The following is a 13,753-nucleotide window of genomic DNA, read 5'->3' as shown; positions in this document are numbered from 1 at the left end:
GATGTCAAAAGAATTACCCCACTTCAAACTTAGAAACTGATATTGTATATAACATACCCACGCTTTTGTAGTAAACGTGACAATATAAACATCATTATGGAGCATAACAGAACTACATCCCGACAAGGTCGGTACCTATCTTCAACACGCACGTATTAATTGGACCATTAATTTGGTTACAATTAGTACAATGAAAATTCAATATCGCTGCTCACTGAAGTGAAACACAAACAACTTCACGCTAATGACTCAAGAATTCTGGAAGAAAAAAATAGTAGAAGCAAAGATTTTCCGGCAATCCAGTAGATCGACTTTTTCGTTTCTATCCATTAATTTATATGTTTAACCATATATATGCCAACTAGCTTTCTGGATCGGAGCCATCAAGAAGTACGAATCATAAGGTCGTCTTTGGTGATCAATGGTGGTATATTTTTTGGGTTTTTTAAATGGTGGACGGGTAGGTCTACCACTCCGGGTCCGGCCAGCAAATACGGTACAGCCCCTTTTCATGTGGTGTTTTTCACATACGAATGATCGAATGACCTCTTATTATCAGGAATATCACATTAGCATTCGCCCAATATTTAGATGTAGCATGCATTATCACTGCACCAAACCCCTTCACCAAACCCCTTGGCTGCTATATTTTGAATTTTTGATAAGGAGGTTTCCGGCAGATGCATGATTATAAACACGTCGTCGTTGTCTTTAGCTAGCTTGAAAATATTTTTTATAATTGTGAGTGAAAAGGGGATGTCCCCCTAGTTTGATCCATTCCATAGTGAGGTCCAATTTAGACAAGGCACGATAACAGATGGATATATTGATCGATCTGCATGCATGTGCCTGGTGTCCATGAGTGATTTATAGTTTGTGCTGGTCTCGTTTGCAGTCGAAATTTTCGATAAATTAAAAATACCACTAATATGTCTTAAGAAATGACCTAGCGTTTGCATATTTGAAATCACCTAATTTTTATTACCTATCGTGCACGGTCGCACTGAAGAAATCTATTTTGCAATGCCCCGGTCAATGGGGTTTCAATATGTCAAAACGCCTTTTTTTTAGTTGACCGTTGGTATGAACGGTCAAACCATGTCCATAACGGACGAAATTTTTACGGGTTTCCTAAATATATATAGTTATTACATCTACTAGTGTCGATCGACCATATTTCGAACTTGAGTTTAGGTTTTAGGGGTAAGCATAAAAAACGGAAATCTCGATCTCGTCCCGTTTCATAATAGTGGGATGGGACGTGTGACGAATAATTTATATCTCGCTTCGTCTCGTCCCGTCACACCTTTAATGAAAACTAAAAAATTCTTATATATTTGTATCAAAATAAAACTAATTTATGTTTTTAATAACTCTAAAATTATATCAAATTAAATAATAATGATAAATTATAATATTTTGAACATAATATGCATTTTTTTATTAAAATTTCATTATTGAATGTTACTTTGTTAATGAAAAAGTAAAAATATAGGTTTTTATTTAACTTCATAGGAATGTGAGATTTTATCCCGTCTCGATCCCGTCCTGTCCCAACCGGGATTAATCCCGAGTGAAATGCATTCTTAAAAACCCTCGTCTTATCTGATCCCGTCCCGATTCAAAAGAGTGGGATGTGACGTGAGATGAGCCACGTCTCGTCCCATCCCATCTCATTATGTGCCCAACTTTAACGGGTTTAGATATTTATATTTATGAAAATACCCTACTCGACCCGTCAGTTATTTAAATGTATTAAGACCCAACTCTAGCCCGCCATTCATGACCCGGTCGAGCCCTAATTAGACCTGCCTGCAGATTAATTAATAAACGAGGGTCGTGCTGGCGAGACACGCCCACCGGCAGGTACCATCGTCCGAAAACCTATCAAGCTCTACAGTAAAGATGGCATAGACCATGACCCTGTTCGTCATTTTCACACTAAAATGTATGATAGCGTTATTTTAAAATCACACGCACTTATTTGATTATAATTTAGAACATAGTCACATAGATGGTCGACAGTCGATTAATTAGTTTTTTCCAGTGTTTAATAATTAATCTTTCTTAATTAGCCTAGATTGTATTCACTTCTTAATTGAGTCCCATAGTAGCCCATTAGGCCGTCAAAGGAAAAACATACCTAACTGTGTGTATGAGATAGGCCAGAGGGTTAAACAAGAGATAGGCTTCCACAGCCTTTAAACCATCCTGCATCTTTTGCTTGCTTGCCTCCATTTCCTCTAGCTTCTTTGATCCCAACGTCTGGTTTTGCATGCACCTTAACTACAATGCTGCATTTGCGCGCGTCCCTCAGCATCATCAGCAGGAACGACTCGAATGTGATATCATAAGAAATAACTCAATTTTTTCTTTTAATTTGCTGATAGGTACGTACATGAACCTTGGAAGTGGCTCCCTTTACTCACATGAAGACAGATATTGTAGAAAGTCACAACTACGCCATCGAACTAACCGAAACAATTTCTGGAACAAGAATGTTTATTGTCTCTCCTTCAAGTTTCAACCTACATATATACTAGCGACCCCATCATCACCATCTTCACTGACCAAAGCTGTTGTAATTTCTATATACGCGGTTCCTCACTATGGGAGTGAGCACTTATACAGATGAGTACACGTCTCCAATTCCGCCTTGCAGGTTGTTCAAGGCCTTAGTCCTTGATGCTGACATCCTTGTCCCAAAGTTCATGCCCGAGGCTCTTAAGAGCATCGACACCATCCAAGGTGACGGAAGAGCAGGAAGCATCAAGCAGATCAACTTCACCGAAGGCATGCACATATATAAGTTTTAAACAGCTAGCTTGCTAACATACAGAATTACAACCAGTGCAATATGTTTTCTTGTCAGGCAGTTCAACATGACATCTTATCTAGGGTAGACTTGCACCATATTAACAGTAATCTCACAACATTAGCATGTTAATCAGCTATCTTATAAAATGAACATTGCCCCAACTCCGATTTTAGTCTTTTACAGAGAATTTGTGGAGTTTCTTAGGATGAACATATTATCTTTTTTATGCAGGTAGCCATATCATTTCTGTGCGAAATAGGGTTGATGAGGTGGATGATGAGAACTATGTGTATAATTACACTTTGATTGAAGGAGATGTTTCAGTAATGGAGAAACTTGAGTTTATTTCTTATGAGGTGAAGTTTGAAGCTACCCCAGAAGGGGGCAGTAAGAACAGGATGGTGAGCAAGTACCACACCAAAGGTGGCATTGTGCTCAATGAGGAAGACATAAAGGCTGGCAGAGAAAAGGCCTTAGGGATGTACAAAGTAGTGGAAGCCTACCTCCTCCAAAACCCAGATGTCTATGCTTGATCAAACACTTCTCTTAATGAGGGCCCAAAAGAAAATTTATTTGAGTCTGTCATGTCCCTTGAACTTTTTTTTGGATACATGTCCCTTTAACTTAGACAATAAGAGTTCTATTTAGTTTCTTTATAATGATTGAAACACTATGGTAAATCTGAATTTTGATCAATTGTCCCTTATCAAATTTTGAGAAACATGTGATAATAACGTAAGAGTGAAAGTTGGAAAAATTAAATTGTATCTCAAAAAGGACAACCACACCCTATATACTCGATTATTATACTTTTGTTTTTGTTACATTACAAAAAGGTACATGAGTGAGCTACCACTATCCAGATGGAGCAATTCAAGTAATGGTTTATCCCCAATGAATGTCTTTTAGCAAGTAACAAGTTGGGGTTCGAACCAGCCTTCTTGAATACCCTATGCTGCCTATGCATCATCTCAAATTTGGATGCTTCGTTTTTCAAAAGATGGTTTTCAAACTTAAATTACTTGAATACCCTCCTCGACACATCCACAACATCCCAAAACCAAATAAACCACAGCAATTTTCAAAGGGCATGAAATTGACACGCCCATTTTTACATATGGCACACCATTTATATATTATATTACTTTTTTTTTTGCAATGTCATATATATTTATTCCAATTCTACCATTTTCTCTTGTTCACGCATGAAAATATGAAACCGGGAAAACATGGGTGGTTTCAAATATGATAGCTCGTTGATCTTTGAAATTCAGTAACTTCAGCCATCGCACACTCTGACGTGAGGGATTTTGCACGGCAAAGCTCCGACTCCTTCTCCACCAAGATCGAGCAGCTCCGCCATCGTCGTGGTTTATGTTCCGACGGTGATTCGGCGAGGCATTTGATGGGGCGGTGGCCGGTGGGGGTGGTTGGTTTCTGTACTCATTAGTAACCCATCTTTAGTCCTTCTCCCATTCTCCATTGTTTTCTTGACTTCTTTCAAGGCACCCCTTTGGCAATCGAACTGATTCACTTTATGGCCATCAACATATGTGGATTTCTTCAGAGACCTTTCAGCTATGGCTTTATTCCCACCTTTTTCCGAACACATTCCAGATTGTTTCACTTTATGGCCATTACCCTTCATAGGTTTCTTCACAGGCCCTCTAGTAGCCATTGCTTTCTTCCCACCTTGTCCAGAACTTATGCCTGATACTTTTGCTCCCACTACATGCTCATTTCTTTGAACATTTGCTATACCAGTACTCTTGATCCCTTTTGTAGCAAGCATCCTAAGATTTCTGTACCCAGGTTTCTTCGTCGGAGGCTGCAAACTCCGCGGAGAGAGAGAGAGAGAGAAGTGAAATTATGAAATATGAGGGTATTTTGGTAAAAATTATAAAAAAAGGCGTGTTAATTTCGGAAAATTCGATGGTGCAGCGCTGCATGTGTACAACGCTTCTAATCCACGGTCCATACACCCCACATACTTCACGTGCATTTCAAGACACCCTCTATCAACCGTCTGATTCGGTATCTATGGTATGCAGCGCTGTTTTCAAATAGATTATTAATACCTTGGGCTATATGGGCAAAGAGCCCTTTACGTCGGGGACCAAATTAAGGATTTGGTGAGGACTTTTAAACTATACCATTAGATTGAATGGACGGTTCACATGCAAAAAAATAAACAATACTCAATCAACCTACACGGCTACACCTCCCCACCCAAAACCCAATCCATCCATTTGAGCCCCAAAAATATCGATGGCGTAAACCCAGAAATCTCTCTCTTCTTTTTCTTCGATGACCACTTGAATTTAACATCTACACCTTCCTTCATGGCACTAAGATCTTCTCCTCATTTTCCCTTAATAAAAGGTGTAGACACATGAAATTTAATGAAGTAAATCATTTTCATTAAATAATTAAATCGATCAAGAGCCTGACAAAATTACACACGTGGCCTAAAAGTCAACAAAGTTGGTGCGGATCCGAATAAAACTCATGTCAACACATAAATGGATGATCGTAATCGAAGCTACGTGATTCTGACTTAAATCGGAAAACTGAATGTCATTGACGATTCAAAATGGTAATTGGACATTTTATTAAATTAATAAATTTCTTAACGGTTATAATTAAATCAATTATTTTTTGTTTAATTTAGTTATGAGAATAACTAATTTTAAATTAATCAAAAAATACATATTGATTTAATTATACAATTAAAGAAATTTATTATTTTAGTGTCATTAAATATTCTACAAAATAGAAGCATTGACACTATAAATACCGCATTCAACATGAAAAGAAGGGGACTTGAGAAGAAGAGAGAAAATCACTTAAGATATGTCACTCTCGAGAAATCTCGAAGTCTCTGAAGTTCACGGGTCTGCATTCTTGTTTGTTTTCATATTCTCGTTCTACAAATTGACACGCCCAGTGGGACATTTTTGGTCTCTCATCTCTTTCTCCGAATTAATCTTTCATTTGTGCGATGGCTTCCAAGAACTACCAAGCCGTTCCATCGAAGAAATCCAAGTCCACAACCGCGAGGTTAAGCGGAGAGGCCGAGCCGGTCAAGAAGTCCAAACAAACATCCTCCAAGTCAAAGAGTGAACTGATTGCCCTTGTCACCCGGAGAGTGGCTAGAGCTCAACCCACGACATTTGTGGCACTTGCTAGTAAGCCTCGTCAATCAGTCATCACCTTGGAGAGCTTGGGAGCAATAAAACATGCCTCTCAAAGTGGGAAGAAGCAAGTGTCAAAGGAGAAGGAGCCAAATGAGCAATCTCTTCTACCCGTTCATGGTGATGGCCCTATCCTGGAAGACGTTTTCTCTGATGACGAATCAAGCATGGCGTCATACTATGGAAGTCCCAAAGAATATGGCGATAACTTTCATTCTATGGCACATGAATCCTCTCCTGACAATGCGCAGGTCTTGGTGACGGGGGCATCCACAATCGCGGAACAACTCTCCAATCTGTTAGAGATGCTTGAAAAGCTCACCCGAACGGTTGAAGAAAAGGATGTGCAAATCGCTGAGCTCTATAGCAAGTTGGAAAATCACAATGATGAGAACTCCACCAAAGGGTCGCCTCGCAGGAGCAAAGTAAATGAAAAGGGAGAAACGTCCAAGAACGATGGCGACTCGCTTGGTTCCTTATCACTCCAGCAATTGCTGGACATCATCACCAACTCAATTCGGGCTCAATATGGAGGTCCTTCTCGTGACTCCCTCACTTACTCCAAACCTTACACTAAGAGGATTGACAGCTTAAGGATGTCGTTGGGGTATCATCCACCAAATTTCCAACAATTTGAAGGTAAAGGAAACCCAAAGCAACATGTCGCCCACTTTGTGGAGGCTTGCAATAACGCCGGGATAGAAGGCTATCACCTTTTCAAACAGTTTGTTCGCTCGTTGAAGGGAAATATCCTCGAGTGGTAGACAGACTTAGAGCCGGAGTATGTTGACAATTGGGACCAAATGGAGCGCGGGTTCCTTAATCGATTATATAGTACAAGGCGGCAGTGAGCATGATGGAGCTAATTAACACGAAGCAACGGAATGATGAACCCTCAATCGGCTACATCAATAGATGACGCTCACTTAGCCTTGATTGCAATGACCGACTGTCAAAGGTGTCAGCCGTTGAAATGTGCATCCAAGGCATGCACTTTGATTTGTTATACATCTTACAAGGAATCAAGCCTCGTTCTTTCGAAGAGTTGGCTACTCGAGCCCATAACATGGAGCTAAGTTTGGCAAGTCATAAGGGAAATAATGAAACCTTGGTTGACCAACGAAAAGACAAAGTCTTCGGAAGCAGATTTGACTATGTTGTGAAGAAGTCTTCCAAAGAATCAATGGTCATCAATACTGCACCAGTTAAGATCTCTACGCGAGATAAGAAATAGTTCAATAAGGTGGAACCTCCTCGAACCTACGATAGGAGTAAACGCACGTTGAAGGAGATGGAACAAAAGACGTACCCGTTCCCAGACTCTGATGTGGCGGGCATGTTAGAGGATCTGCTCGAAAACAAGATAATAGATCTTCCAGAGTGCAAACGTCCATCAGAAATGCATCGAGTCAACGATCTGAAGTATTGCAAATATCATCGCCTCGTTAGTCACCCTATAGAGAAGTGCTTTGTTCTCAAGGATTTGATAATGAACCTCGCCAAGCAAGGGAAGATTGAGCTGGGCGTTGACGACGTTGCTGAAGTCAATTGCACTACCGTAACATTCGGGTCGTTCGAGCTAGTTCCCACTCCTTTTTTACCCGATGAAAGCACCGTTCTGTTTCGCAAAGGAGGCGCGCGAACATAAGAAGACCAAAGAATTTAAAGAATGTCCTGCTTCCACGCCTATCCGCCAAGTTACCTCTAATGCCGATGATGAAGGTGGAGCATCAAGCGGCGAGCACCGCGCTTCCTCTACTACAAAGAAACTTTATATCGGAGGTCATTTGACAGAATAGTCCTTCGATGCTTGGGAAAAGATGAAGTGGTCAAAGCCATGGAAGAGGTTCATTCTGGAGTATGCGGAATACATCAATCAGGACCAAAGTTACATTTTCAGGTAAGACAACTAGGGTATTATTGGCCCGCCATGGTCAATGATTGTATGGAGTATGCATAAAAATATCAAGCCTGTCAGTTTCATGCCAACTTCATTCATTAGCCACCTGAGTCGTTGCATCCGACAATTGCTTCGCACCCATTCGACGTCTGGGGAATGGATGCAATTAGACCCATCACTCTGAAATCATCGGCTGGTCATATGTACATTCTGGCAGCCACGGATTCCTTCTCAAAGTGGGCAGAGGCGATACCGCTCAAAGAAATAAAGAAATAAAATGTTGTGGACTTCATTACGAGAAGCATTATACAACGCTACGGTATACCGCGATGCATCATCACAGACAACGCCAAGTACTTCTCGAATACCGCAACAGAAAAGTTGAGTAAGAAATTCCACTTCAAGCTTCACTTATCTTCAATGTACAACGCCCCGACAAATGGTTTGGTAGAAGCATTCAATAAAACGATTTGTAACATTCTGAAGAAAACTATCAGCAAGAAGCAGAGGGATTGGCATGAGAAATTGGGTGAAGCTCTCTGTGCTTATAGAACGACGTATCAGACAGCCACAAATGCTACATCTTATTCTCTCGTCTATGCTGTTAAAGATGTATTACCATTAGAGAAAGAAATCCTGTCATTGAGAATCACTTTGCAAGAAGGTCTCACAAATGAGGAAAATGTCAAGTTGCGCCTTCAAGAGTTAGAAGCTTTGGACGAGAAGAGGTTTGATGCACAACAACACCTGGAATGCTACCAAGCTCGGATGTCACACGCCTTCAACAAAGGTGTTCGACCATGATCATTTCAAGTTGATGATTTAGTTCTTGTTGTTCGAAGACCCATCATTATGACGCACAAGACTGGCTCCAAATTCAAGTCAAATGGGATGGTCCTTACGTCGTCAGGGAAGTATACACCAATGGAGCTTACAAAATTGTGGCGAAAATCGGTTTGAGGATCGGTCCTATTAACGAAAAATTATTGAAGAAGTACTATGCTTGAAAACATCAAAGTATGCTCCAAATCTGCATGAGCCTAAACTGCATAAGACAAAAAAGATGTAAAAAAAAACAAGACAAAAAAAAAACGCTCCACGCCTGCATGAGTTTAAACTGCACAAGGCACCCAAAAAAACCCTTGAACTACGTGATGATTTGATTCATTCTTTAAAATTATACGTATGCAGCTTGAGAATAACAATTTTAAGTTCAGTCACACCAAAATAAAAATAATAGTAAGTTGAATATTCAAAATCGACTTATTACAAGTTGATAAAAAACACATAACAAAAATAGAGCAAGTCTCGATCATTCAAGTCAGCTATCACATCCAGGTTAAACCCTTGAAGCTACTACGATGTTCTTCAAAACTAGCTCGCAACTTCTTTGCCTCTTCAATCTCTGCTGCAGTCAATTCTGGAATCTCTCGGATTTGATACCTCTTCTTTTCTAGATCAACAAGTCTTGCGTCGTGAAGAAAAAGGTCTGCATCTAGCGAGTCCAACGTCTTCTCTAGCTTCTTTTGTTCTTTCTTCAAACTCTCAAGGGACTCAAGCGTAGACTGACGCTGATCAAAAGTATTTTGTAGAATTTCTTGAGCTGCCTTGATTTCGGACTATGTCTCTGCCAATTTTTGGGCACTTGTGCCCATGGCGCATTTGTGACTGCATGCACGCCTTGCCGAGTCATACAGGGTAGCGCTTGTCATCAACTGCTCCAATTTGTTTTTTATTGTTGATGGGTCGACTTCATATTATCTAAGTTCATTCGTCAACATATCAAGCTCATTCTTCCCAGCAATAATCATCTTCAGAGAATACGTCATTATCAAATCTTCTATCTTTACTCAAACTTCTGCAGCTGCTCGCATGCGGATATCGCGGAGCCATTGACTTGTATCCACTATCTCAATATAGCAAGCAGAAGCTTCAGGAAATATTGTTTCTTTCTGAAGGCTTTGTAGTCCCCGTCGCCATAGACAAACCTGCATAAGAAATCAAAAAAAAACTATTTAGCATAAATTATTGAAGAAATACGGGAAAATAATATATAAATATATTTGCGTGTACCTCTCTGATCAACTAGCTGTGGTCCACTCTCTTTTCGACGTACTTCTTTTTCTGGGAAAGTATTAGCTGCACACTCCTCAAAAGGAAATTGAACGCCGTCACCTGAGCAGACTTCATCAAAATAACTGATATCTTCAAGGTGGGAGGAACACAATTTGCTCAAAGTCGGCAATAAATGAACTGTTGAATATAGACAATTACAAAAGCAAATAAAACAAAAAAAATTAAAGTGAATACCTCAACATGCGCAGGCACGAGTTTTAAAGGACCCGGCCCCAAGAAAATTACCGCCAAGATCAAAATTGGCATTTAGATTGTAGTAAATAGGGCCAAGATCAGCATCATCCCTCTTTTAACGTTTGAAGTGCACGTCACTATGGGCACTACTGCTGCTTTCACTACGCCTTCTGGATGTAGCAACCTTCTCCTTCGGCTTGGGGCGAGAATCTGATGAATCTCTGATTCCTTCCAAAACTGGAGGAGGTGGAACCTAATAGTTATTAACCGAGGGCAAAGCTTCAGCGGAGACTAAAATTTGAGGAGGAGTTGTCGCACGGTCGTCTCCTTTAGCTTTTAAAGGCTCTTGTTGCGGCAAATTCACAATGGTTATCTTCATAGGCTTATACAATGCGCGATGATGAACTTTGAACCACCATTGAACGTAGTCCTAAGTAACCATAAACTTCGTAATGTCACTTTTCATAGGCAAGATCGCCTCACCCTTTGTGCCGAGCTTCGTCAAACATATCTGAATTGTCGGCTGAATCATTGAGGGCTATAGGGTTTGACTACTCACTGACTATCTTGCCGCAAGGACACAAATCCGGAGTGAAACTAATCAGATAGGCAGAATCCGAATGAGAGGCTCCATGGGTGTCAACAATCAATTTGCGCACACTCGGGACTTTGGCAAATCGTTCCATCTACACGTCATCACAAGCAGTGAACAAGGCACGGGCCTGCCCATCCGCAAAATGTCTTGCCAAAAATTCCCCTGAAATATGGACCATCAATGGCCTGAAGCTTTCTGGATGTCGAGAGAAGAAATGGGTGCCAAAATATTCGCCTAACCACCCATACAAGTAATGAAAAGGAAGCGTGATTGGACAACTTCCTGGATCATTAGAGACAGATATGGCATTTAAACCCTGATATATATATTCACTAATATGGGAACCGCCAGACAATAGTTCTGACCTCGGGACATTCTGTGAGCGATCTTGAAAATCCCCGGACGAATAAAACATGCATCATTCTTCGAGAATACGAATAAACAAAGCCAACACGCATAAAAGGCAAAGAGGTAAACATATTCCATGCTTGCTTCTTCTACACCTAAATGCTCGAATGGTGAAAGGTCTTCCAGAGTTCGCTGGCGAATGCCCGGAATGGCGCCAGATGGATTGTAATGGCTAGCGGGCGCGTCCCTCTTTTTTCGTGTATTCTTGGCGGCAGGTCTCTTGTATCTAATCTTGCCTTTATACCAATATTGTATCCATGTAGTTATCTTCACGTTGCTATGCTCTCTCTTGCACAATCTATGATAAGTAAGAAACAAATAACGACAGCTTTTGGGGATGAGAAGCTCTCATTCCTTGCTCTTTGCAAAGAACTCACCAATGGGTGGAACGACTTCATTATAAAACCTCCCAAGGATAGGCAAGCCTCCAATATGCTCTAGGTCCAAAAGAGATATAGACATCTCCACTCGCGATGTGTGCAGAGTGTTCGTAGCAGGGCACCAATATTCACAAAAATCTCGCACCACAGGAGCAAAACGATTATAGCTTAATAACGACGCAAACACTGCTCGATAGAGGCCCGCCTTCTTGATGTGGTCTTTGTTTCGACTTAATACATCCTCTACCCACTCCCAGTAGCACTCTGTGTAGGTAAAGCCATCGGTAGTTTGAAACATATCTCATCGCACAGAGTTGTTGGATATAGAGTCGTTGAGAAGCTTGAATGACACCATAGGAGCATCTTTGTCACGATGTGCAGACTTCAACATCAAAACGTCTGAATTTAGCTCTTCTTTGCCTGACTTGGGCGATTGGAAGCTGGCTACTTGGCAATTCACTGCGTAAGTCCACTGCGAGACGGGGGTTGAGCTGCTATAGGATGGAGCTTTAAAGGCGAATGGCCCAGTGAGAGAGGGATATACGGTTAAAGTGGTGTCTTCTTGTTGCTCATCTTCAACATCGTCAAGAATAGTGATCGTCCCGTCCTTGAAACTCTTGAAAACCGCCATGTTGAATGTGATGCGTAAAGCCTAACACGCTTTTGTTGACTGCTGTCAAGTTTATGAAATAAAAGCAGTCAAGCGATTAGGTCTTTTACGTTCTTCAAATCCGCCAGAAATCAATGCATTTCGAAAGCAGTCGAATGGCTAGATTGACCGCGACTCTCAGATTGTTGTCAAAATCTTACAAAAAAAATAAATCAAAGGTCAAAGTTAGACCAGTAAAAAAAATTAAAGTCAGACCGGTAAAAAAATTTAAAGTCAGACCAGTAAAAACAAAGTCAAAGTCATACTTTAAAAAACAAACAAACAAACTGGTTGCACAAGAGCACAACCGCATTCAATCAATCAATGATTGAATCATCCAATTACCACACCCGGCATGTTCATTCATTCTACCTCTCTTTCTTCCTCATCCCATTCCTCTGTCTCTGTCTCTTTCTCTCTCTCTCTCTCTCTCTCTCCTTTTCCCTCTCCCTCGGCATCTTCTTCTTCTTCTTCCTTTTATCCCACCTCTCTCTCTCTCTCTCTGCACATTCCCAATGGCCGACTCTGTCAACCCCGCTTCAGATTCCGGCAATCACGACAACGGCGTCGTTTCGTCTACGAACAAGAACGCCCTCAAGCTCCAACTCCAGAAGCTCGGCCTCGAGCTCACCTGCCCTCTCTGCCTAGGGTTCTTCAATCGGCCGACACTACTGCCGTGCAATCACATCTTCTGCAGTGGCTGTGTGCCCAATCGGAACAATTTCAGAGCGGAGTGTCCTCTCTGTAACATCCAAGTTGCTGGTGAAGATCTGAGGCAAGCGCCTTTCATGGAAAGCATTGTAGCAATATACAAAAACATGAAGGCGACTTGTTGTATCAACTCGTCCCAGCCCATATTTGCATATCGTATAACAGCTTCGGGTCAAAGGCAGGTTTCACATAATGCCAGTTTTGCACGGAAAACAACTAAACAATCGTTTGACAATTGCCAAGAAGGTAAATCAGAAAGTGCCCAGATCATTGTTTCATCAAGGAGTAATAAGCGAGTTTGAGTTCCATGTAGTCAGAAATATTCTGTGACAGATGGAATTGAGAAGGATGACAAAGAAGATACTTGTAGCATGCCAATAGAAGGTAACCTTAATGGAGACTAGACTTGAGGAGGTTTGTGATCTTTTGTTGGAGATGAGGGAGCTTGAGATTTTACCCGATAAGGTCACGATGAATGTTGCCTTGTGCTTCTTATGGCAAGCAGGAATGCAGGATATCGCTCTTGACTTGTTTGCTTCAAGGTCTCAGTTTGGGCTCACCTCCGCGAGCATGGCTTACAACTATTTGATCAATACTTTCTGCTATGGCAGCGTTGATAAGGCATTCAGAATCTTGGAACGTTCACTTGATCAAGGCTATTTTCCAGGCAGGAAGAAATTTTCTATATTGGTAAATGTTTTGTGTAAAGAGGGGAAAGCTGAATAACATTGAAGAAGCAGAGGCAATCTTTGATAGGATGGTGAAAACCTAGAATAGACTTTCTTTCG

General features: G+C 41.0%; 2 protein-coding genes across 2 annotated transcripts in view; both read left to right on the top strand.

Annotated features, from left to right (window-relative positions):
* LOC126791182 (probable protein phosphatase 2C 34) overlaps positions 1 to 13,753 on the top strand; it is a 133,997-nt gene that overhangs the window by 2,150 nt on the left and 118,094 nt on the right. The gene's annotated exons all lie outside the window — the stretch shown is intronic.
* Positions 2,602 to 3,351, top strand: LOC126791187 (major allergen Pru ar 1-like). Its single transcript, XM_050517600.1, has 2 exons — positions 2,602 to 2,793; positions 3,050 to 3,351. The coding sequence occupies exons 1-2, from the start codon at positions 2,610 to 2,612 to the stop codon at positions 3,349 to 3,351; spliced, it is 486 nt and encodes a 161-aa protein (XP_050373557.1). The 5' UTR covers positions 2,602 to 2,609.

This window comes from Argentina anserina, chromosome 4, assembly GCF_933775445.1.
Source record: "Argentina anserina chromosome 4, drPotAnse1.1, whole genome shotgun sequence".
Taxonomy (NCBI): domain Eukaryota; kingdom Viridiplantae; phylum Streptophyta; class Magnoliopsida; order Rosales; family Rosaceae; genus Argentina; species Argentina anserina.
Note: the sequence above shows the minus strand (reverse complement) of the source record. Positions and strands in the feature narration are given on the sequence as shown.